At 43.6% G+C, this 22,222-nt stretch overlaps 1 protein-coding gene across 1 annotated transcript in view; it reads left to right on the top strand.

The window, feature by feature from the left end:
* The window catches only part of ADAMTS2 (ADAM metallopeptidase with thrombospondin type 1 motif 2), a 266,588-nt gene that overhangs the window by 204,615 nt on the left and 39,751 nt on the right, over positions 1-22,222 (top strand). Inside the window, exons 6-10 of the mRNA XM_066612929.1 lie at positions 8,762-8,918; positions 10,106-10,211; positions 12,353-12,496; positions 15,660-15,792; positions 17,133-17,246. Coding sequence (XP_066469026.1) covers positions 8,762-8,918; positions 10,106-10,211; positions 12,353-12,496; positions 15,660-15,792; positions 17,133-17,246 — 654 coding nt within the window. The remainder of the gene's footprint in view (positions 1-8,761; positions 8,919-10,105; positions 10,212-12,352; positions 12,497-15,659; positions 15,793-17,132; positions 17,247-22,222) is intronic.

Raw genomic sequence — 22,222 nt, 5'->3', positions numbered from 1 at the left:
AAGACTTTTTCTCCAAGCTAAAACAAAGATATCTAAAGCACTTAAGTTGTTTTCTAGTACTAACCAGTCATCATTGCCAGCAATGAACAATCACATCCTGTTCTTCAAAAGCCCACTTCAATTAAAAAAAAACCTCATCAAACAAAAGTGTACCCACTTATTATTGCAATTTTCATCCTGTTCCTCCTAAAGTGATTTGCAAAATAAAGCCATAGAATGACATAATAAAATTTGACTTTAAAAACCAGAACAATATTAAAGGCACAGTTAAGGACAATAAGCAGTCAAGATGCAGAGAAGCAGCAGGCCATCGCTATGGAAATGTCAATACTTGGTCAACTCAGCCCTGGAAAGCAATAAGCCCTCCTGAATAAGTTGGTCTTGGATGATGGCAATGAGTAGCAATGCTGGCCAAAATGGGTAAGAAATTTCATTAGGCAGAGGATTACTACAGAGAAGGCTCTGTTTTCCATCTCCTGTATTCAGATGATGGCAGGACCCACAGCATTCTCTGATGATCTCAAACTGGAATTGAGGTGAGGAGAAAATATATCAGCCAGGGCATTCCTTTAGATAAGCAAAGGTTAACCTGGGTCTCATTATGCCAGTGGTTCTCGAACTTTTCCGGCTCGCGTCTCCCCTGATCCTTGTGGCCATTGGCCACGGCTCCCTATTACAACACCTCACCTCAGTTACCCCCAAAATGGGGATGAAGGTGTTATAATTATACACTAGAAACAAAAAAAAAAGCTGCCAGCACTCTGAGGCTGCAATCCTAACCACACTTACCTGAGAGTAAGCCCCATTGAACAAAATAGGACTTACTTCTGAGTAGACCTGTTTAGGATTGTGCCCTGAGTTTGTTAGCAGCACACCTGGAGGGTTTTGGAAAGGGAGGGGGGCAGTGATGAATTTGCTGGGGGAGGGAAAGACTTTGTTTTGTGTGTATCTGCTAATTGCAAACTGATGCAAACTGAGACCTAGAGACTGTTTGGCTGCAATCCTAAACTCACTTTCCTGGGAGTAAGTCCCATTGAACACAATAGGACTTACTTCTGAGTAGACCTAGCTAGGATTGTGCCTTTTGTCTTACAATAGCAGCCAACAGAGTACCCCCCCCCCCCCCAAGGAGACAGGAGGAAAAGGGAGAATGGCTAAACAGGAATTAGGATTTTTATTTTTAATCAATTTTTGGAGACAAAGCCATCAAGAGTGGCTTTTTTTCTCTTTTGAAGGGGGAGCAAAAAGAGAAAGGTGAGGATCCTTGGTTAAGCTGACACAGACCCCCAAGCCTATGTAGGTCTACTCAGAAGTAAGTCCCATTTGAGTCAATGGGGCTTACTCCCAAGAAAGTGTGGAAAGGATTGCAGCCACACAGAGCAAGATTACAACTCACCCCAAAATAGATGGGGGCTGCTCACACACATACCCCCAACATGCAGATGCCAGCCCCGTTCCCCCCAGGCAAGACAGAGGAATGCAGGCTGGGGCATTTGGATATCCCCCACTAAGAGCAGGCTGGCTGCCTCCTTTACTGAGCTTACTCTTCCCTCCCAGTTTGAAGCCTGTCAGGAGAGCACCCTGTGCTGATGAGATACAGCACCTCCGCACTCTCCTCCTCTCCTCCAGCCTTGTCCAATCCCAGGATGCCCAGGGTGAGGGGCACACTGGGAAATGTAGTCCCTGGGGCGAGGTTGCACATGGAGAAAGCTCCATGATGAGATGCGGCACCTCTGCCAATGCCCAGCCAGTCTTCTCTCCCACCTCCCCCCACCACGTTTCACACGCCCTCCCAGCCTCACGCTGCCCCACTCACCTCTTTCACAGCTGAAGAAAAGCAGCAAGTTAGCAGGCAGCAGGTGCAGCTGAGCAGAGCAGAGCTCTGCAGAATCAGCTGCAGCCACCTCTCTCCCCAGATGCCTCACGAGGCCCCTATTGGCTAGCCACGCCTCCCTAGGGAGGCAGGACGCACAGATTGAATACCTCAGCATTATGCTTTTAAAAAGTCTGGGCTAACACTTGGTTCTTGAAAACCCAACTAGAAACCACTGCAGCTTATTTGGACTGGTATAGTACAGTCCCTCTGGCCAATTTTGGTTAACAGCCTTGACTCTGCTATTTCATAGTCTTCAAAGGAAGCTCTCCAAAGAGCATATTACCATTATGTCATGTAAAACCATGGCAGGGGGCAACCTGCTAAAGCATCCTAGCCACAGGTTTGCCATGTTTTGCTGTTTATAATTATGCCCTGCTATTTATAATTAAACCAAAGCCCTGCTTAGAGCAAGTTGTACAATGAGATGCAGGTCTAACTGGAGAATTATTCATTGTAGAATACAGTATGTGTCAATGAAACTATTTATCATTAGGAGTTTGACCTACTGAGCAACCTTCAGCATAGCATTTGTCTCCTCTACCACAACATTTTATGCTTTGAACTTTGAGGCTGCAAGCCTATATTCACTTATTTTTAGGAACAGGCTCCATTGAAATCAGTGGGATATGCTAGTAAATAGATGTATTCTTCATTTTAGAATTGATGTGCATAAAAGTAAGGATTTATCCCCTTCTTCCAAAGAATGTAAAGTTGGCATGATCAGATGCAGCATTCCCATTAAACAGAATATCCCCTGCCATGGAACTTGATATATTAGGGGAGGGGCAGTAACCAACTGCAAGGCATATTGTTGCTCTCATCCTGGCAGTGCTGTAAGGCATAAAATGCATTTCTGAATGTGAAAACACCCTGGCGTTAAAGGTAATAATCAGCCCAGGATTATGACAACTCTCCCAGAGTGGTTTGAGTCTAAATTTGCCAACCTGTTCATTGTAAAGCAAAAGAGCTTAAAGTCATCTTAAAAGTTGCCCAAATCACATTAATAGACAAGAATATAACCTAAAATGTGACTGCAGTGGTGACTGCAACCCACTTTACAATTTGTCAAAACACAAGCATTGGACGTTTATTAGAGATTAATCAATCTGCCTGGATTGAAAGAAAGTGAAATTGGCAATATTTCCCCACCCCCCAGTACTCCAGCTGTCGCGCGAGAGAACAATTTTTCTGTCTTAGGTCATGAGATTTACCTGTCAAACCAACAGAATCCTTCTTGGCAAAACACATCTTCTTTTCAGCCTAAGCAACTGACGCACACGCCTGTATGGTCCTGGCAACAGCAGAACCTAATAACATCTGCTGCTGCTGCTTCTCAGCCAAGGCTTGAGAAACCTCCTTTCTTATTGGAAAAACAACCAGAATATTACCTCAAGTACTGTCTCCTAAGTTCTCAAGGTGATCAAATCCTCCCATGGAGCACTGCACATTCCTGCTGTCTGATTTGCCACACCTCACTTCTTTCTCTGCTATGATTGCAATATACCTGCCATAACTAGTGTTCCTATTGTTTTTATTAAGTCCTTCAGTCGGGAAAATGCTCATGGTGACATTTGTCTCACCATTACAGTGAAATCTCAGAAATTCATCAAGATGTATATAAATGAGTGCATTCTGAACCATTGTTTCTTCAGGGAATGTCAGGATAGCATCTGTGACTCAGACCAATGTTTTTAGTATATTGGAATTCCTTCTGCAGATGGTAATTGGTACCAGATGATTTTGAAGAAGATAATAGTTGCACAGGGTACTAGAACAACCCAGCTTCTACTGTCCATGTCTAGTGATCCAGAATGTAATTTTGAAGTCATATTCTACAAAGCAACTGCCAGCCCAGTCCTATGCTTTTCCCCACCATAGCATGTAGCCACAGCAAAACAGGGGTTAATTGGGAGTCTTGTCAGGGGAAAGGGAAATACCCCAAGAAATGCTCCCAATGCCCCATGACCACAAATGGGCCTCCTCAGACCTGCACTAGTTATTTAACTGGCACAAGTTTGAAGAGACAAAGGGTGTGTGTCTACTCACTCCAGAGGTGATAGCATCTGATGCAAGTCACCTGCACCAGGAGCCAGCCCCTCCCACCTCAAGACATGTCCTGGCCCTCTCCCATTACACCCACCCTGCTTCCCCGTACTCCCACCCCACCAACTTACCAGTGTCAGTCAGCCTTCTTCACCCTGTTGCTGCGCGCAGGGCCTCCATGTTGTCTCTAGTGGCGATCTGGAAGCGCATAGCTATGCACACTTCCAGATTGCTTTTGCAATGGCTGTAAATCAGTAAAAACTGTGTGCCTCTAGTCTATGGAATTCAGAATCTGGAAAGATGCCAATTGTGAAACTGAATAACCAATCTTAAAGAAATTGTTTACAGTGCACTCCCATACATGTTTACTCAGAAGTAAGTCTCACAGTATTCAATTGGGCTTACTCCCAGGTAAATGTGTATATGATTGCAGCCTTAGAGTTTCAAATGTTATTGCTTTCCCCAATTTGGAATCTCAGCTACTGTGCCTTCGGTTGGTAGAATATTAATAAATTACTGTCCAATTCCAGCAATATTTATATGCCTGGTGAGTTAATTGCATCTAACCCAGGTAGTGGTCGTTTTACTAGCTCTTTTAGCTTTCTCTCAAAAGATAGATGGATCAGACCTTATGTTTCCAGTGCCATAATGGGCTAATTCTTTGAAAAGAAAACTGTACAGCCAATTAGAAACTTAAAAGTACACCTCTCTTGGATCTGCTATGGTTTACAATGATACCATAGTGATGACAGTCAGTGTCATTGGAGAGACAGTGTTCCCCCTGTGGCTGAAATGTATTCTTTGATCCCTGCACACTTGAAATTAAATAAAACCAAGACCCATATATCTGCCTCTTTGGCCCCAAACTGCCAACAGACCCTGCAAAATAAAGATAGAAGAGCTCATTGATTGATGGGTTGAGGTCATTGATTGTGTCTGACCTGAATTTGCATAGTAGTTTTTCTGTTTTTAAAACTTAATTTTGGCTTTGACTGAACCCTGTAAATGTTACCCTTGACCGTACTCCTTGTCTTGAATTCCATCCTCATTTGTGGTCTGGGTCCCAGCCTGTCTACACTGGTGTTCTTGGACCTGACTTTGCCAAAACTGAGTTCACGAGCCCAGATATGGCTCACATCCTGAACAGTTCAAGTACTCCATGCATATGGTTCCTGCTTAATCTAGATAGCTACTTAGTCTGTTAAAAACTGCTAACAATTGTCATTAAGTATATTTAAAATAATAGGTTATAGCTCTCAGATCTGTGTGGAGTTCTGCATACTTCCTGTTCAGCTGACTGCTCCACTAGGTGATTGTTTAAATTCTGGCAACTAAAATAAGTTTATTGAAATTTATTCTGAAATTGGAAGTGTTGGAACTAACTGAAATGATTACCACAGTTTTAGGTAATCACTTGTCTTTATTTTGGAAAAAGAAAAGAAAAAGGTTCATAAGCAATTAGTTATTTCAGTGTTTCTCGAAATACTGTGGGTTGGGACCCACTAGGTGCGTCGCGAGCCAATTTCAGGTGGGTCTCCATTCATTTCTATATTTAATTTTTAATATATTAGACTTAATGCTACCATGGTATGTGACTACACTGGGGAAATAGTACAGATCTGTACTTTTAACAGGCTTCTGTGTATATGCTTTTAAACAATGATAGTCAATGGGACTTGCTCCTGGGTAAGTATAGGTAGGATCACAGCCTAGGATTGTTAAAAATGTTCCTGTTTGATGATGTCACTTCCGGCCATGACATCACTTCTGGTGGGTCGTGACAGCTTCTCATTTTAAAAAGTGGGTCCTGGTGCCGAATGTGTGAGAACCACTGAGTTATTTTGATTTATTTTCTCCAGGTTAATTCTAAAGTGAAGGATATAACAATTGTCACTTTTAAAAACGTTAATTCTGTGCCCATTTTTGCCAGGAAGAGAGCCAGTTCTTTCTCCACAAATATCCAATTTAGCCAAACCTTTCTTTAAAAGGTTTGTATCCTGCCTTTCCCCAGTGGTGCTCAATGTAATTCAAAACCTGTAAAAACTTCTGAAACTTCACTGAATGCCATAGGCTAGAATTCAAGCACAGAAAGTTTAGCCTAAATTCGCTGCCCTCTTCATCCTGAAACATGGTCCTGCATGCCGTTAAAATTGGCAGTACATTTTGGTCTGTGCAATCTCATTTCAATACGATGGTTGAAAAGCTTACTAAATAACAGATCTATTCATGCTGTACAACTGTGTGAGACAACACAGACCTACCAGGCTGTTTTCAGCTTAGAGGCAGCTGGCTTAATTTTTTCATATGTAGTGATGAAGACTTTCTTCAAAGTAAAAAGAAAATTTAAAAATATAATGTACTGTAAAATTCAAAACAATTGCTTGTTATTCATGTGTAATTCTGGCAACCATCTCAAGCCAAAGACCTGATAGGTGTATTGACACACACGGACAAAAGGTACATTTAAACAGGCCCTCAACAAGCCATCTTTAATGCTTTCACAAATGAGCTGATTATAATTATCGCACTGGGGGACATAAATGAGTGATGAATCCCAGACAGGGCTCTCAGTGATGGGGTAGTGTAGTTGTTACAGAATCCAGTCAGGATTGTCATCTCCTAAACAAAACTATCTTTAAGAGACTTCTGGGATATGAATACTATTTTCTGTTTTCTGCCACTGCAGCATCATGTTTTTTGCCACTGGGCTGCATCTCTCACAACGTTGGAAGATGATTCAGGCTTTAATATATGGGATCCGATCAAGTCACATCACATTTGCATTTCCAGGTTTTTTCAAAAGGATCAGTGTTGCAACAAGAACCTCAGAGTTTCACAGTACACAATAGTGGAAGTAAGGGTCAAGCAACAGTAGATGTGCACACTAATGTGTGTTTTTGACCCGTTATATTGATAGAAGTAAGAATGATCTCCCCACAGGGTACTAATTGTGTGGGACGCTTATGCACTTACTCCCAGTGCAATCACAGTGCAAGCCCAATCACTTGCCTCCTGTGATCTATGATTAAACAAAACCCCTCACCTTCTTTTGAAAGTGAAGCTTTTTAAACAGTTCTAAATAGCATGGGAGACAGTAAATGGGGTAGGGGTCGGGAGGGAGGGGGCAGAGTATGGGCAGATTGGGTCCTAGGAGGGGAGCAGGATCAGCAGTAGCTGCATACATTGCATCCTATCCCCCTCCAGAAATCCTGACACATTTCCACCCAGAGTTGCTCAGGTCTGAGTAGACCCATTGTGCAGGGCTAGGGCTTTCCCCGGGGCAAGGGACAAATGTCCCTTGACCTTGGGGAGACCTGTAGCCTTCTTAATTCCAGCATAAGATACAGTGTGACCATGATAGTCCTGCTGCATCAACATTGGTTATAATTGGACTGTTAGCAAGGGAGAACTTGCCTTTGTGGACACCATGCTGATTCTGTTTTAGCAAGGCACATTTTTCTATATGATTACCATTTTATCTTTAATTATGCTTTCCACCAGGTTATCAGGAAAGATGCAAAACTGACCAGCTTTTATTTTCCCAGATCCCTGCTCCTTTTTAATCCCTTTCTAATGTCAGTATTATTTTGGCTATCTTCACTATGTGGCACAGAGGCTTGTTTAATGGACAGGTTATATGTTTTTATTAGAAGATGGGTATTTTCACATTTGAGTTATTTAGAATGTTAGGATGGATATCATCTGGACTATGATTTGTTAATAATTAATTTGTCAATATGCTGTACAACAGTGGTTCTTAAACTTTCAGCATCGGGACCCACTTTTTAGAATGAGAATCTGTCAGGACCCACTGGAAGTGATCTAATGAACGGAAGCAGGGAAATTTTTAACAATCCTTGGCTGCAATCCTACCCACACTTACCCAGGAGTAAGTCCCACACATAGTAAATTATGATGGACATCCCCTTATAAAGTCAAGTATATTTAAGATAAGATGTTAAGGCATAAAAATTAGAATTGCAACAAGTTTCCTTCTCATCAGTTATGATAGGTGAAATCAGAAACTACTGAATTTCCAAACAAAGGCTGCAGTCCTTCTCCACACGCTGTTTTGGGAATAAATGCCAGTGGTCACTCTGGGGCTTAGGGCAGCTTGTGACATGATGTTTTCTACAGAGCCCCAGGACACAGTGCACATTGTAAAAGTGGTGAAGGAAAACATGTGTGCCTTATTTGATGCTTGTCCCTTTAAAATCCATAGAAGCAATAGCTCCCACTTTTCTGCATTTTAAAGAGACAAGCAAGAAACAAAAGATATGTGTGCCCTTCATATATGCAGATGTAGCATATATGTATTTTGCATTTGGATATATTTACTATGCACACAACATGACATGAGCAGCTGAGCTTGTCTCAAAAAAATATTTAAAGCAAAGTAACCAAAACATGATGTTCATTTGATACAACCAGTTTTTCAAACATTTGGTTACTCAAAACTTAAAAAGCAAATACTGTGGTTAAGTCATGGATTTTTTTCCACTCTCTAGCATACAGAGTCTCCCATGACACTGTAGAGATGACGTTTCTGTGTTAGTATGTATCTAAACTAGAAGATTTATGTTCCCTTTGTGTAATATTGGCTCCAGTCCTGCCGTACTTATGAGATAAGTACCACCTAAATCAAGTGTGACAAATCACTCTTACTCACCAATAAGTGGGTTTAAGTCTAGGGCCTAACATTTGTTGTTGTAGCATTACCATAATAGAGCTGTAACCCAGCTGAAATAAATTCACATTCTTTCAAGGCTATAACTTGAGATGAGCCTGAGAAAACCAAAATATAACCAGTTGCTGGGGTTTTTTTTGTCTTTCATTATCCAGTCAATGAGCTTAATTGAGATTGGTAACCCTTCTCAGAGTTTAGAGAATGTGTGTCGCTGGGCCTATCTGCAACAGAAACCAGATACTGGACATGCAGAATATCATGATCATGCTATTTTTCTCACAAGGCAGGATTTTGGCCCCTCTGGAATGCAAGGTAAGTTCTGTTTCTCCATGGACCCTTTTAGAAAAGATAATTGGGTCACGTACCTCTGTTTGTTCTCTCTTCCAAGCTTAGTGTACCAAGAGTTAGCCATGGTGCATGAATTCCAACCCTCTACCTATGAACTCCATCTATGGACATTTACTATGGACTGTGTGTAATGTAACATGCCATTTTAGAGCCCAATCATATCCAATTTTTCAGTGCCAGTGCAGCCATGCCAATGGGGCATGCACTACATCCTGTGGTGGGGAGGCAGTCACAGAGGCCTCCTCAAGATATAGGAACACTTGTTCCCTTACCTTGGGGCTATGTTGTGGTTGCACCAGTGCTGGAAAGTTGGATAGAATTGTGCCATTAGTTGGCTAATGGATAATTGGCACAGTTTCTTTTTTCCAATCCCCTTGTCCCATTTTTCCTGCCCTGGGACTACTACCTGCATTCACTTGGCATCTTTAGTATATGCAAATTTTAACAGATGGAGACAATTCTATTTCAGTCTCATATTTGTGGATTTGCTGGCCTTTGTTTTTGTTCCTTGGTGCCTACCACTAGGCCCTGTGGGTAAGAAACTCTGAGAGGATTCTGTTAGGTTGAACATAGTGATCAGAAGCAGGTTTCTTAGACAGTTCAGTTTGTCTTGTGCTCTGTACATTATAAGAAAAATGTGACATCAGTTTTGTCATCCAACTTCCTCCCCAATCTCTGTTGTTTTTTTTAAAGATTTATTTGGCCCACATGTGGTAAGTACATAAGTCACACCTGAATAGGTAGTACTAACATGGCATAAAATATTATGTGGCTGTTAAACAAGTATATATTTTGAGATTATGAAAGGTGGCTACAAGTCATGAATTTTTAGGTGTTTCTATTTTCTGTTTCTACAAACTTTTGACATTCAAACTGCTCTTGTTAGAAACTGATGTTAGCACTGCCATTTATTGCTTTTATCAATAGTTTGAAAGTTTTGTCTTTCTGTATTTCTAATTGTGTTGTTCACTGTATGTGAGATGCTCTAAATGTTTGTGATGGAAAAGTGGTAGAAATAATAAAAGCACCACTTCTATTCTTTATAATGGATCAACTCTACTCTTGCTAGACAGTACAAAAATGTTATTTTCCTTAAAATTTTATTTCATTTGCACTTGCTTCTATCTCAAGTCTTACTTTCTTCCTAATAGGGTATGCTCCAGTTACTGGCATGTGTCATCCAGTCAGAAGTTGTACACTTAACCATGAAGATGGCTTCTCCTCCGCTTTTGTGGTCGCCCATGAAACTGGACACGTGTAAGTAGAACTGGCATTAATTCATCCTGGTCTGGAGATACTTTGTTGTGGGGGAGGAGGTTATCCCATTCATGGAGAGAACCAGTATGCATGAACAAAGAAATGCATTTGCAGATTGGTATCCAACATTTAAATATATTCTAGGCAGGGAAAGTACAAGAGTGCATTGATGTTCCTACACATTGCTGGCTTAGGGTGAATATGTTTGGAGGACAACTTTAAAGGTGTTTGGTTCTGTCATGGATGGAATGTGAGGGACATTGTGAAGAGGCAATTTTGTATAAAAAAAATGAAACTTTTGTGCACCTCTGCTTTTGGGAATGCTGTGTAATCTTCTTGTATTTTAGCTGCTTGAGCAGTAAATAGTATCTAATGAAACTACAGATGTGATCCAGTCTTCTGTGAGTACAGCCTATGCATGTGGAAGGACTGCCACAATACAGATGTATTTCCCCCTTCTCTTCTCAGCACTCCCCAGAGACATTCTAGGACTAAGGAAGTTTACAGTGCTTATATCACCCAGACCTCATTTACTCTGAGCTTGAGTAACTTCATCAGAGCAGAAAGGGAAAGCTGCATAGAGGCTTGGGAGGTGAGCACAGCCCAGATTGCCCTGGTGCATGTACGCTAAAGGGGAATGGCTTTTTTGAGCCCTACAAGAGTTCTTCCAGTGTCCCCACAAGTGACTGGTTCTTGCTCGTATTCATTGCTACATTCTTCTTCAATGAGTACTACTACCCCATTTATAATGTTTTATTGTTGGAACAGCAGGACAAAGGAGGTGCAGTCTGAATCACTAAAGAAGGTGTGCCACAATCTTCTCCATCACATTGTTTCTCCTTATTCAGCTCTTTTGCTTGTGTGCCTGCTTAGGCACTCAAGCACCAAAACACCTGTCCTGAGAAATGTCTCTGTAAATGTGTCTTTGAAAGCTCTGTGCTTCTTGTACAGAGCAAGCCAAATGCAATCACTAATGTGGGATGACACCCCACCAAAAGCTTCATGATCTCCATGTTATACTGTCTGCCCAGGAAAAGAGCAAAATTGCAAAAACAGAGTGGCAAGCACCAGTCAAGCCACAATGTGTAGATGGACTTAGCTCAGCTTGGTGGGTCACAGGTTATTTGAAACCAAGCTTTGCACAGCTTGGAACTTGACTACCTGGAAATCAGAAGCCCTGCGCCACTACCGTGCAGCATGGAAGGGCTCTTCACAGCAGCAGGGATTATTACAGGGAACACTGCCACAGGTCTGCTTTTTGGAGTTATTGCTATTTCATTTTCTTGAAGGATCTATGACTGTAGCTTGCCAAAGCACTTCTTCTGGACATTTAAATTATTCTAGTATGTCTTCTGTGGGGTTAGCATGGCAGATCATCTGAAGTTCTTAGGCGGGAAGTTAGTAGAAATTCCTCTAACTATAATGCTCTTCAGTTTTTTTTCTGAATTGAGACACATTCATTTAGCTGCCTTCAGCAGCTCCATAGAAAAACTACTCCCTGAGGTATATTTCCCTTAACATGTTCTATTATACATTCCCTGGTATACCTGCAAGCCTTTTTACTATTTCTTCTTTTTAGGAATTACTGAGGACTTTCCTATCCTGTTAAGATCAAGAATCAGCCAAGCTTATTTGGATTCTTGAATTACTGTAATAGTTATGTATCATTTGACTCTCTTTATTCTTCAGCATCTATCTTCATTTATTCCTGAATATTGGACTAAAAAGAACATGGGAAAGAATGAAAGGTCATTCATTTCACTGAAGGTGGAATGGAGATATTGCCTCTCAACATTTGTCTGCAGTGTTAGGGAGAAGCAATAAATCCTCTTTCAGCAATCTTGTGCTTCATTCAGACTTAGTGCTTTGAAAAATTGTCCTTGTGAATATTCCAGGACTGATGCTGGAGCACCATTGAGGCTAAGTGGGAGAGGGCTTTGATGGGAAACCATGGCAGTCTCAGTGTAGGCTACTTTGAGCTTCCAGATGGAAAGTGCCGCGCAAGTACAATAAACAAATGTGATTGGTGGCGGGGGGGGGGAGGAATTAAGGACAGGAAGAAAAAGAAGATAAATGCATTAAAACAATAAGGAATAAAAGAATGGTTTTCAACAGACTTTGGTGTGCTCTGTTTGCTGTAGACTTGGCATGGAACATGATGGCCAGGGGAACAGGTGTGGGGATGAAGTTCGGATGGGAAGCATAATGGCTCCCCTGGTCCAAGCTGCATTCCATCGCTTCCACTGGTCTCGGTGCAGCCAGCAGGAACTGAACCGATATCTGCAGTGAGTATAATATTGGCATAAGAGCTGTTGTTTTGGACAACAGGGCAATGTTTATGCATCATCGTTTTATAAGCGATTAAAATCTCAGTTTTAAAGAGAAAGCAATCTTGCTAGAAATATGGGAACTACTTTGAGAGGATAAAGCTGTAGGAGACCATAAACATGTTACAAATAGTTTTATTTTCAATATAAACCATTTTGCAAATGTTCTAAATAATAGATTTTAGAAGTGATTTCTGGGAAGAATAGATTAATATAATCAGGAAGAAAATGTGATTTTAAAAAATACTAGCGTCTTTTCTTTTTAAAGTTAAAGTTGTTAAATAATGGGAACCTGTCCTACATTTGTTTCAAAAGAACAGAATAAAAAAATCCTTTGATGAACAAAACTCAAGCATTGCTGGTACCAATGCGTGGTTCCATCTTTTGAAGTTGAAATAGGTGTATAATGTGGTCACAGGGAGGTCATTGTGAATCTTGTAATTGGCATCTATGAGGATGCCATTTGAGGATTAACTATTGTAATATAACCAAAACGGGGCTACTCTTGAAGAGGATACTTTAGCATCAGGTGGTTCCGAATGCCAATATGCCTCCTTGCTCTCACTTCAGGAGCAAATAGCTGCTTGAGTGAGTGTGCAAATTTCTGTAGGAAAATGTCTCAGAATGCAAAAATTAACTTTGCAGTCTCAATCCAGATTACCCCACTATAGCCTATGTTCCAACTTCCCCATCATCCCACAAAGGAGGTTGTCATCTTGGGGCTGTGGGAAGGACCTCCCTCCATTTATAGAGGAAGCAGCTGTTCACTTTTGGCAACCTTGCCATTTAGTTGTCATTTATTAACAAGTTTTGCCTCGCTTTTTTTGCTTTGAGGCCTTGGGTGGCCAGCATGCCCTGTGGTTTAATCTCTACCCTGGAGCGACTGTAGCTGCTGCCAGTAGTCTTTAGGGCTTTGGACAGTGGTTACTGGCCCACCTCCTGGAGTCAATAGGTGCCAGCCTCAAAAAAGGTGCCCCCCCCCTTTATTCACAGGCCTGGGCACCTGCCTGATTGCCTCAGACCTGGGAATGGGTTTCTGTCTCTCTTGCTGGGGAGTGATGCCTAGTACGGTAACCTTGTTGCTCCTGTGGTGGGGTTTCCCTTTCCCACTCCTCCCTCTTGATTCTTTGCTTCTCTTCTCCCCTCCTCTTCTGGCACACCTGCCCTTCCTCATTTCAGTGTCCTCTGTTCCTTCATTCACCCATTCAGCTCCTCCATGCCTCCATGTCCCTTCACACTTATCCCTCCTTCTTTCCTTGAGCTTCCTCTCTTGTCCTCCTCTTCTTCCTCCTCTCCTTCCTTCCACCTCCTCTCCAGTTCAGCTGTGACTGTCATGGTGGGTATCTGCGCCACCCTCCTGCTCAACCGGCTGCCATTCAGCTGTGACTGCATGGCTGTCTGTGTTACCCAGACTTCACATCATTGCTGGGGCCAATTTAGTGGTGCCTTCTTCTACACTCTTAGCATTTCTGTCCCAGTCAGCCACAAAGCATCTGGAGACACTGCACCTGCATTCTCCTGTAGCTGGTTTTTTATTTGAGTGAGGAAAGGAGGGAGGCCCAATCGTAAGCCCCTCTGCACCAGCTGGGTGCATGCTCTGCAGGGGTAGGATGTTGCAAATGTGCCATAAAACACTTTGTTACAGTGTCCCATTAGTAGCTCTTGCAGAAGGCCTGAACCGTCCTGCTGGCACCACTGCAGGGAGCAGCTCCTGCCAGACATGGTACTTCCTGCACTAGGCAGTGCAGGGGTAGGGGAGGGGGTTTAAGAGGGCAGGGGGAAGGTGGTAATGGGGGTGGGGGTGCATGCTTCAGGCCGAGGAGTAGGCGAGATTAGCAGCAGTGCATGCCTTATCCTATCCCCCTTCCAGGGTCTGATCCACTGACATGGGGCAACATGGACTTGCACCAGCAATTTATTAGGTGCAGGTCTGGGTTGCCCCATTTTGGCTGCTGGGGCTTTCCCAAGGGCAAAGGCAGAGACCTCCAGCATGCATAATTCCCTGGCAGGATGCAGCTCAAGCCGTGCTGGCGCCCCTGCATCAGCGTGTGGGAACTTGGATAGGATGGGGCTGTGAGTGTGTGTGTATATGTTCTGGTTCTGAGCCCTTCTCTTAACCTAATGTGTAGTTCAGCCTTCAGGTAGACAGTGGAAATGTAAAAGTAAAATATGCCCCAGTGCGCAGTGCTTGGTATGTGTACTTATTTCTCCTGGGCTGAGACACAGAATAATTTATTTGTGAAGCTTGGGAATCAATATTCCTGGATGATTGCCTTGGCCTTTGCTTCTACAATTTTACTTGAAAGACAGAGTGCTGGCGTAAGTCTTATAAATGGAAATGTAATTAAAGGTTTTGACTTCATCCCTATTTCTTTTTTTTTCTTTCACACATTATAGTTTTTGCAAGTTGCATGAAAACATAACCAGCATAAGATAATATATTGCTGAAAAAGAGATAAAAAGTTATGACAACTGTAAGAATAATGAGTTTGAAGAGAAACCAGAAAAGTTACAATTAGCTCCTGACTCACTGACTTGGATCCCAAAAGCTACCTAGGTGCTCAAGGGCTGGGGCATAGCCAGTGGAGCCTCTGCTGTCTTCCTTCTGACTGAAAACCCTCATGCCCTCTCACAAACTACTTTTCAAACTTGGAGGAAACGCCTGAAAGCAGTTGGTGCTGTGGCATGTGGATCTGTAACTCCAAAGAAGTCAGAAATTCTACTGGGTGTGCCCAAGCAGCACTTTGAATCGAAGCCATTATTTATCAAACAAATGAATCCAATAGCAATCAGAGTTATTATTCAGAGGGAAATGGGCTCATCCCTATTTCAAGCAATGTTTAAAATTCTTTTCAGATTGCTCTTGTGAGGTAGTTGCCATCATTCCTGACCTGACTTCCAACATGGTGATATAAAAGCGAACAAAACATTGTTCTACTCCAGATGCAAATCAGTTTTAGCGAATGCCATGTTCAGTCTACCGGAGGAATTAACTGTGCTTTGTGAACTCAGTTCTGAGAAAGTATGCCCTTTATTTTGCTTGGAATGAATATGAACTGGAACCCAAACACTATTAAAGTCTCACATTCCCATCTGTGACCGTAATTTTTGCCCACTGCAGCTCCTATGATTGTTTGCGTGATGATCCTTTCGACCACGACTGGCCTTCCCTTCCTCAGCTGCCAGGAATTCACTACTCAATGAACGAGCAGTGCCGCTTTGATTTTGGTTTGGGCTACATGATGTGCACAGCTGTGAGTACTTAACAGAGTTCTGCTGTACCTCACTCAGGGCTTTTGCAGCTGTCCCTGAGATGGCTTTAAAAGGCCTTTAACGTTAGAGCCTGAGAAGAAAGGCAGCCTGTCTAAAGAACATGAAATGAAATACAATGGCAGATTCTAAGGTGTTACAGAGACTCATGTGAACATCTTGACTTTTGAAATCAGCAAATAGTGATGCTCTGGTATGGTTGATTTTTATGTGCAAGAGAGCTGGAACAAAAACCACAATTGTGGACATGTGTGCTGTGAATTCTGTGGTCCTGACTCTGAAAATTCTGCTTGTGCCTGAACATTGATAATCTGCATTTTGCTTCTCTGTTTCGGCAAGCTACAATGACTGGATTTTAAAAGTCGTTCTCACTGGCCTACAGTCCATGCCATGTACAGTATTATGATACTCTGTATTCTACATAATACAACAGTAATATTATACTCTGTACTCTAAGAGCCATCAGAGAGGGCCAATCATCATTATTCCAGTGCAATATTGGGCAAAATATTGTACTGAGGTGCTGATGACACACTCTCGTTTCCATCCAAACTCAACCTTTGCAGCCATAGTGCTTAGTCAGTGTCTAGCCAATGCTGGGAAAGAGATTTGAACACCAGGGAACTGGCTGAGGTTGAATGCAGACCGGACTGCCTTAATGATAGTCAGCAGAACTGTGAATTTGGAGGGGGAGCAATACATAAAGGTATTTCTCATTCCCCACATAACCCCACATAACCCACAGTTCTCAATCCATAACATTTCCTGGAAGCTTGGGTTTTCACAATTGCTTTTCACATCAAATCAAAACCTTTTGAGCAATCTTTACCCAGCATGTACTTAGTTTGTGGAACTCTTTGCCACAAGAAGTAGTTATGGCATCTTGCCTGGTTGCCTTTAAGAGGGGATTGGACAGATTTCTGGAGGAGAAGTTCATTACGGGTTACAAGTCATAATAGATATGTGCAAGCTCTTGGTTTTAGAGGCAAGCTGCCTCTGATTGCCAGATGCAGGGGAGGGTACCAGGACGCAGGTTGTGCCTGTTGTCTTGTGTGCTCCCTGGGGCATTTGGTGGGCCACTGTGAGATACAGGAAGCTGGACTAGATGGGCCTTTGGCCTGATCCAGCAGGGCTCTTCTTATGTTCTTATGTTAATCTTTCCCTTCTTATCTGACTTGGACTTGAGGATACAGAATGTATTTATGTTTTCATAACTCTAAAACTAGTTTATTGTAATAACCTCTAATTGCTAACAGGACTTCTGCTGAATGTTGTCAGACTTTTTTAAGCAAATAACTTCTGAGTATTTGCCCTTTTGTTCTAGTTCCGTACCTTTGACCCCTGCAAACAGCTGTGGTGTAGTCATCCCGATAATCCTTATTTCTGCAAGACAAAGAAGGGACCTCCATTGGATGGAACCATGTGTGCTCCTGGAAAGGTAAGGGACCTATCTTATTATATTGTATCTTATTATATTGCTGTATGGGGCAAAGGATAAAGCATTATAAGAAGGAGAGGAAGTGTCAAAACATTGTTACCTCTCGTTTTATATGTATCTTGCTATATGAATTGCTAACTTTAGAATCAGAAATAGTTAAGGGAGTGAAAGTCTTGGAACACAAGACTAATACACTGAAATAAAATAAGTTTAAAATATTAAATATTGTGTTTGGAACTACAGATACATAGAAAATGTGGACTAAAAGGCATTTGGGGATTAATAAGATTTAAATGCACGCCACAAAATTTTATCAAGGCTGCAATCCTAATCACACTTTCCTGAGAGCAAGCCCCATTGAACAAAATAGGATTTACTTTTGAGTACACCTGGTTAGGATTGTGCCCCAAGTGTCATAAAGAGTTGTGTGAGAACAGTGTTTGAATACAAAAGGAAGGACATGGACTAGATTCTCCATGGTTTGGGTGTGGGGGGTCCTTCCAGTTCTAACATTCTATTATTTTATGTGTATGAACTGATATGAGGGTGGAACCAGTGACATGGTTCCTTATTGCATTTGTCATTTAGCCTGGGGAAAGGTCAGCAATCACAGCATGAGAAAGAATTATGTTGTCCCTGTATGAATGGTTCCTTTCCTACATATGGGGAGATATGGCAGTGGGGGTCGGACAGGCCATTACAGGAGAAGGAGAGTTTATCATAGGCAGATCATCTCCCCTTCTGGTCCCTCCCCCAGTTCTCGGATGCCTGGTGGTCTTGGCGGTGAGCCCCTAAATCTGAAGCTGCTGCTTTTGAATGCCAGGTCGGTGAATAATAAGACCTGTATCATCCGGGATTTGATCCTGGATGAGAAAGCCGACCTGGCATGCATTACGGAGACCTGGTTGGACATGGAGGGAGGCATTAGTCTCTCTGCACTTTGTCCACCAGGCTTCCAGGTGTTGCAGCAGCCAAGATTGCAGGGACGGGGAGGGGGAGTTGCAATGGTCTATCGTGAGTCCATCTCCCTTGCCAGGTGCCCTGTCCAGCAGTCTGCTGGGTTTGAGTGCCTGCATGTTGTGTTGAGAGGGCCGGACAGGATTGGGATTCTGTTGGTGTACCGTCTGCCCTGCAGCCCAACAGTCTCCCTGCCTGAGCTGACTGGAGTGATCTCGGGGGTGGCATTGAAGGCCCCCCGCCTGTTAGTGCTGGGGGACTTCAATGTTCATGCCGAGGCCCCTGTGGCAGGTGCAGCTCAGGATTTCATGGCTGCCATGACAACCATGGGCCTGTTCCAGAAGATCTTGGCCCTGACACATACTGCAGGACGTGTGTTGGACCTGGTGTTCACAGCTGGGCATGGGGGTGGTGATCTGGATGTGGAGGAGATCAAGATCACTCTGTTGTCATGGACAGATCACTTCCTGGTAAGGTTTAGGCTGGTTGCAACTTCCTACCTCCGCAGAGGCGGGGGACCGTTTTCTATGGAGGCTAATGGATCCTGAAGGTTTCCTGAGGGCTCTGGGGATTTTCCCACTGCCAAGACTGGTGCCTCATCTGAGGCCCTGGTTGACCTCTGGAACGGGGAAGTGGCCAGGGCAGTGGATGAGATTGCTCCGGAGCGACCTCTGCCACGTCGCAGACTCGGAGCGGCTCCTTGGTTTACTGAGGAGCTGTGAATGATGAAGCGGCAGGGCAGACGTCTAGAGCGACGGTGGCAGAAAACTCGTGATGAATCCGACCGGACACGGAGTAGAGCTCATTACAGAGCCTACTCCGTGGCGGTGGTAGCAGTGAAGAGGTCATTCTTCTCTGCTACCATTGCGTCTGCTGATAGCCGTCCAGCAGAGCTGTTCCATGTGGTGCGGGGCCTCCTCCATCAGGCCCCTCCAGTAGATCAGGAGGAATACACGGGCAGCCGCTGTGACGTGCTTGCGCAACATTTCGCAGATAAAATCGATCGTATTCGTCACGACTTGGATGCCACATTGACAGTGTCTGATGATGTCCCCTTGGCAACTGCTTGTCCAGTGTTGTGGGATTCTTTTCAGCTTGTGCAGCCTGTGGACAGACTTCTTTGGAGTGTGAGGCCGTCTGCCTGCCTGTATGATCCTTGCCCGGCTTGGCGGATAAGAGTGGCCCGGGGTGGACTGGCTGAGTGGACGGGAAGGGTGGTCAACTCTTCTTTGGTGGAGGGGACATTGCCGCTTGCTTTGAAGCGGGCGGTGGTTCGCCCCCCCTGAAGAAGCCCTCCCTGGATTCTACTGTGCTGAATAACTACCGGCCAGTCTCCAACGTCCCGTTTCTGGGCAAGGTAATCGAGCGGGTGGTGGCGGCCCAACTCCAGAGGGTCCTGGATGAAGCGGATTATCTGGACCCTTTTCAATCTGGTTTCAGGCCGGGCTTTGGGACGGAAACTGCCTTGGTCGCCTTGGTGGATGACCCACGCCAGGGACTGGACAGGGGGAGTGCGTCCCTGTTGGTCCTGCTGGACCTCTCGGTGGCTTTCGATACCATCGACCATGATATCCTTCTGGGCCGATTGGCCGAGTTGGGAGTTGGAGGCACCGTTTTGCGGTGGTTCCACTCCTACTTGGAGGGTCGGTCCCAGATGGTGGTGCTGGGGGATGCCTGTTCGACACCCTGGCCCTTGAAGTGCGGGGTGCCACAGGGTTCAATTCTGTCCCCCATGCTATTTAATATCTACATGAAACCGCTGGGAGAGGTCATCCGGGGGTTTGGAGTGGGGTGTCATCAATATGCTGATGACACCCAGCTCTATCTCTCCTTTCCTCCAGACTCCAGGGTGGCGGTTGAGGGCCTGGAGCACTGTCTGGAAGCAGTGAGGATCTGGATGGGGGCTAACAAGCTGAAATTAAATCCAGATAAGACAGAGGCTCTCCTGGTTCAGAAATCCTCAATGCAGGTGCTGGATTATCGGCTTGCTCTGAATGGGGTTGCACTCCCTCTGAAGGAGCAGGTCCACAGCTTGGGGGTCCACCTGAACTCGCAGCTGCTCCTGGACTCCCAGGTGGCGACTGTGGCTAGGGGGGCCTTTTCGCAGTTTCGGCTGGTGCGCCAGCTGCGGCTGTACTTGGATCATGCAGACCTGGCCCCGGTGATCCATGCTACGGTGACATCGAGGTTAGATTATTGTAACACGCTTTATGTGGGGCTGCCCCTGAAGACGGTTCGGAAACTGCAATTAGTGCAGAATGCGGCGGCCCGTGTGGTCACTGGAGCTAGGCGGTTTGACTCTGTCAGTCCGCTTCTCCAGGGGCTACATTGGCTGCCCATTCGTTTCCGGGCCCAGTTCAGGGTGCTGGTCTTGACCTTTAAAGCCCTATACTGCTCTGGGCCAGGCTATCTTAGAGATCGCCTACTCCCATACAATCCGGCTCGTCCTCTCAGGTCATCAGAGAAGGCCTTTTTACATGTGCCGCCGCCTAAGGAGGTACGTGGGGCGGCGGCAAGAAATAGGGCCTTCTCAGTAGTGGCACCAACATTATGGAACTCCCTTCCCCTTGACTTGAGAATGGCTCCCTCCCTCAAAACCTTTCGGCGAGGCCTGAAGACCTTGTTGTTTACACAAGCCTTCTGACCCTATGGCCTTTTTAACATCTTTTGTATATCTTTTAGTTTTTTACAGGCGTGATTCCTCCTTGAACTGCTGTTTTATGCTTTTATCTGATTACTGTTTTTATGGCTTCTCTTAATGTGTTTTTAATATGTTTTTATCTGTTAAATTATGTTTTAATCTGTTTTGTGTTTTTTTTTAATATGTTGTAAGCCGCCCTGGGTCCCTTTAGGGAGAAGGGCGGGATAAAAATAAAGTTTATTATTATTATTATTATTATTATTATTATTATTATTATTATTATTATTATTATTATTATTATTATTATATGCTCTAGAAACGGCATGGGATCGCGCCATGTGGGGAAGCAGCTCCCATGCTGCTGTTGGGAGGTCTGAATCAACCCTCAGAAAGTTTCTATTTCAGTTTAGAAACACACATTATTTAGTTCTTCTGTTCTTCTTTCCATCTGAAATCCTATCAAGTAATGATTGTATAGCCCTTGTTGTAAAATGAATCTTTGAAAAACAGCCACTTTATTGGACAAATTAACAAGGACAGGATAGTCCTCCTGAATTCTAAATCAAAGCTTTATTTGCACTTTAAAACATAACAATTAGCAGTTATGCAATTGGTCTGAACAGAAAGCCTAACAGTTTACTAAAACCCCTAACAAGAAGGAATAAATACGAGTAATGAACCTAATAAAAACGACAAAACTAATGCAGTGTTGAAAATCCACTCTCTTGGGAAGATTTTTATTGTTGCTGTGTAGCGCAAAATATGCAAAAAAAATCTAAGTTATGGTCCTTTAAAAAAAACAAACCAAATATTGCAGAATAAAACATACAAAGCTAATTTGAATTGCTGCTGTAAGAAGATGACAGAGCTGACCTTCTAGAACTTTTCTGTTTCTTGTTTGTATTATTCTCTACAAGCCTGAGATGTATGCATATTTTATTATGTTATTAGACTGCTGCTGAGCAGGTGAAGGTGAAGGGGAAAGGAGGGGAAAGGCAACTCTGTCATAACCATTCACATTACCTAAAAAAAGAATGTTGAATTTGTGTTGTGATTTCATCTTTCAGCTGATCAGTTAGAACAGGGGTGTCCAAAGTTTTTGGCAGGAGGGCCACATGGTCTCTCTGACACTGTGTTGGGTGCCAGGGAAAAAAAGAACTAATTTGCATTTAAAGTTTGAATAAATTTACATAAATGAATATATTAAAGATGGAAATTATATGAATGAATGAAGGTCTTGCAATAGCTCAAGGCCTATAAAAGGCCTTGCACAAAGGAAGGCCGGCCTTTCCTTTGCTGCTGCTACTGCATCACAGATGTGAAACAACAAGCAGTGGAGAGAACCCTCATCCACAGCTCACATGAGACGTCAAACAGT

This window comes from Tiliqua scincoides, chromosome 2 (genome assembly GCF_035046505.1).
Source record: "Tiliqua scincoides isolate rTilSci1 chromosome 2, rTilSci1.hap2, whole genome shotgun sequence".
NCBI classification, from domain to species: domain Eukaryota; kingdom Metazoa; phylum Chordata; class Lepidosauria; order Squamata; family Scincidae; genus Tiliqua; species Tiliqua scincoides.
The sequence above is the reverse complement of the archived record's forward strand: the minus strand, read 5'-3'. Positions and strand labels throughout refer to the sequence as shown.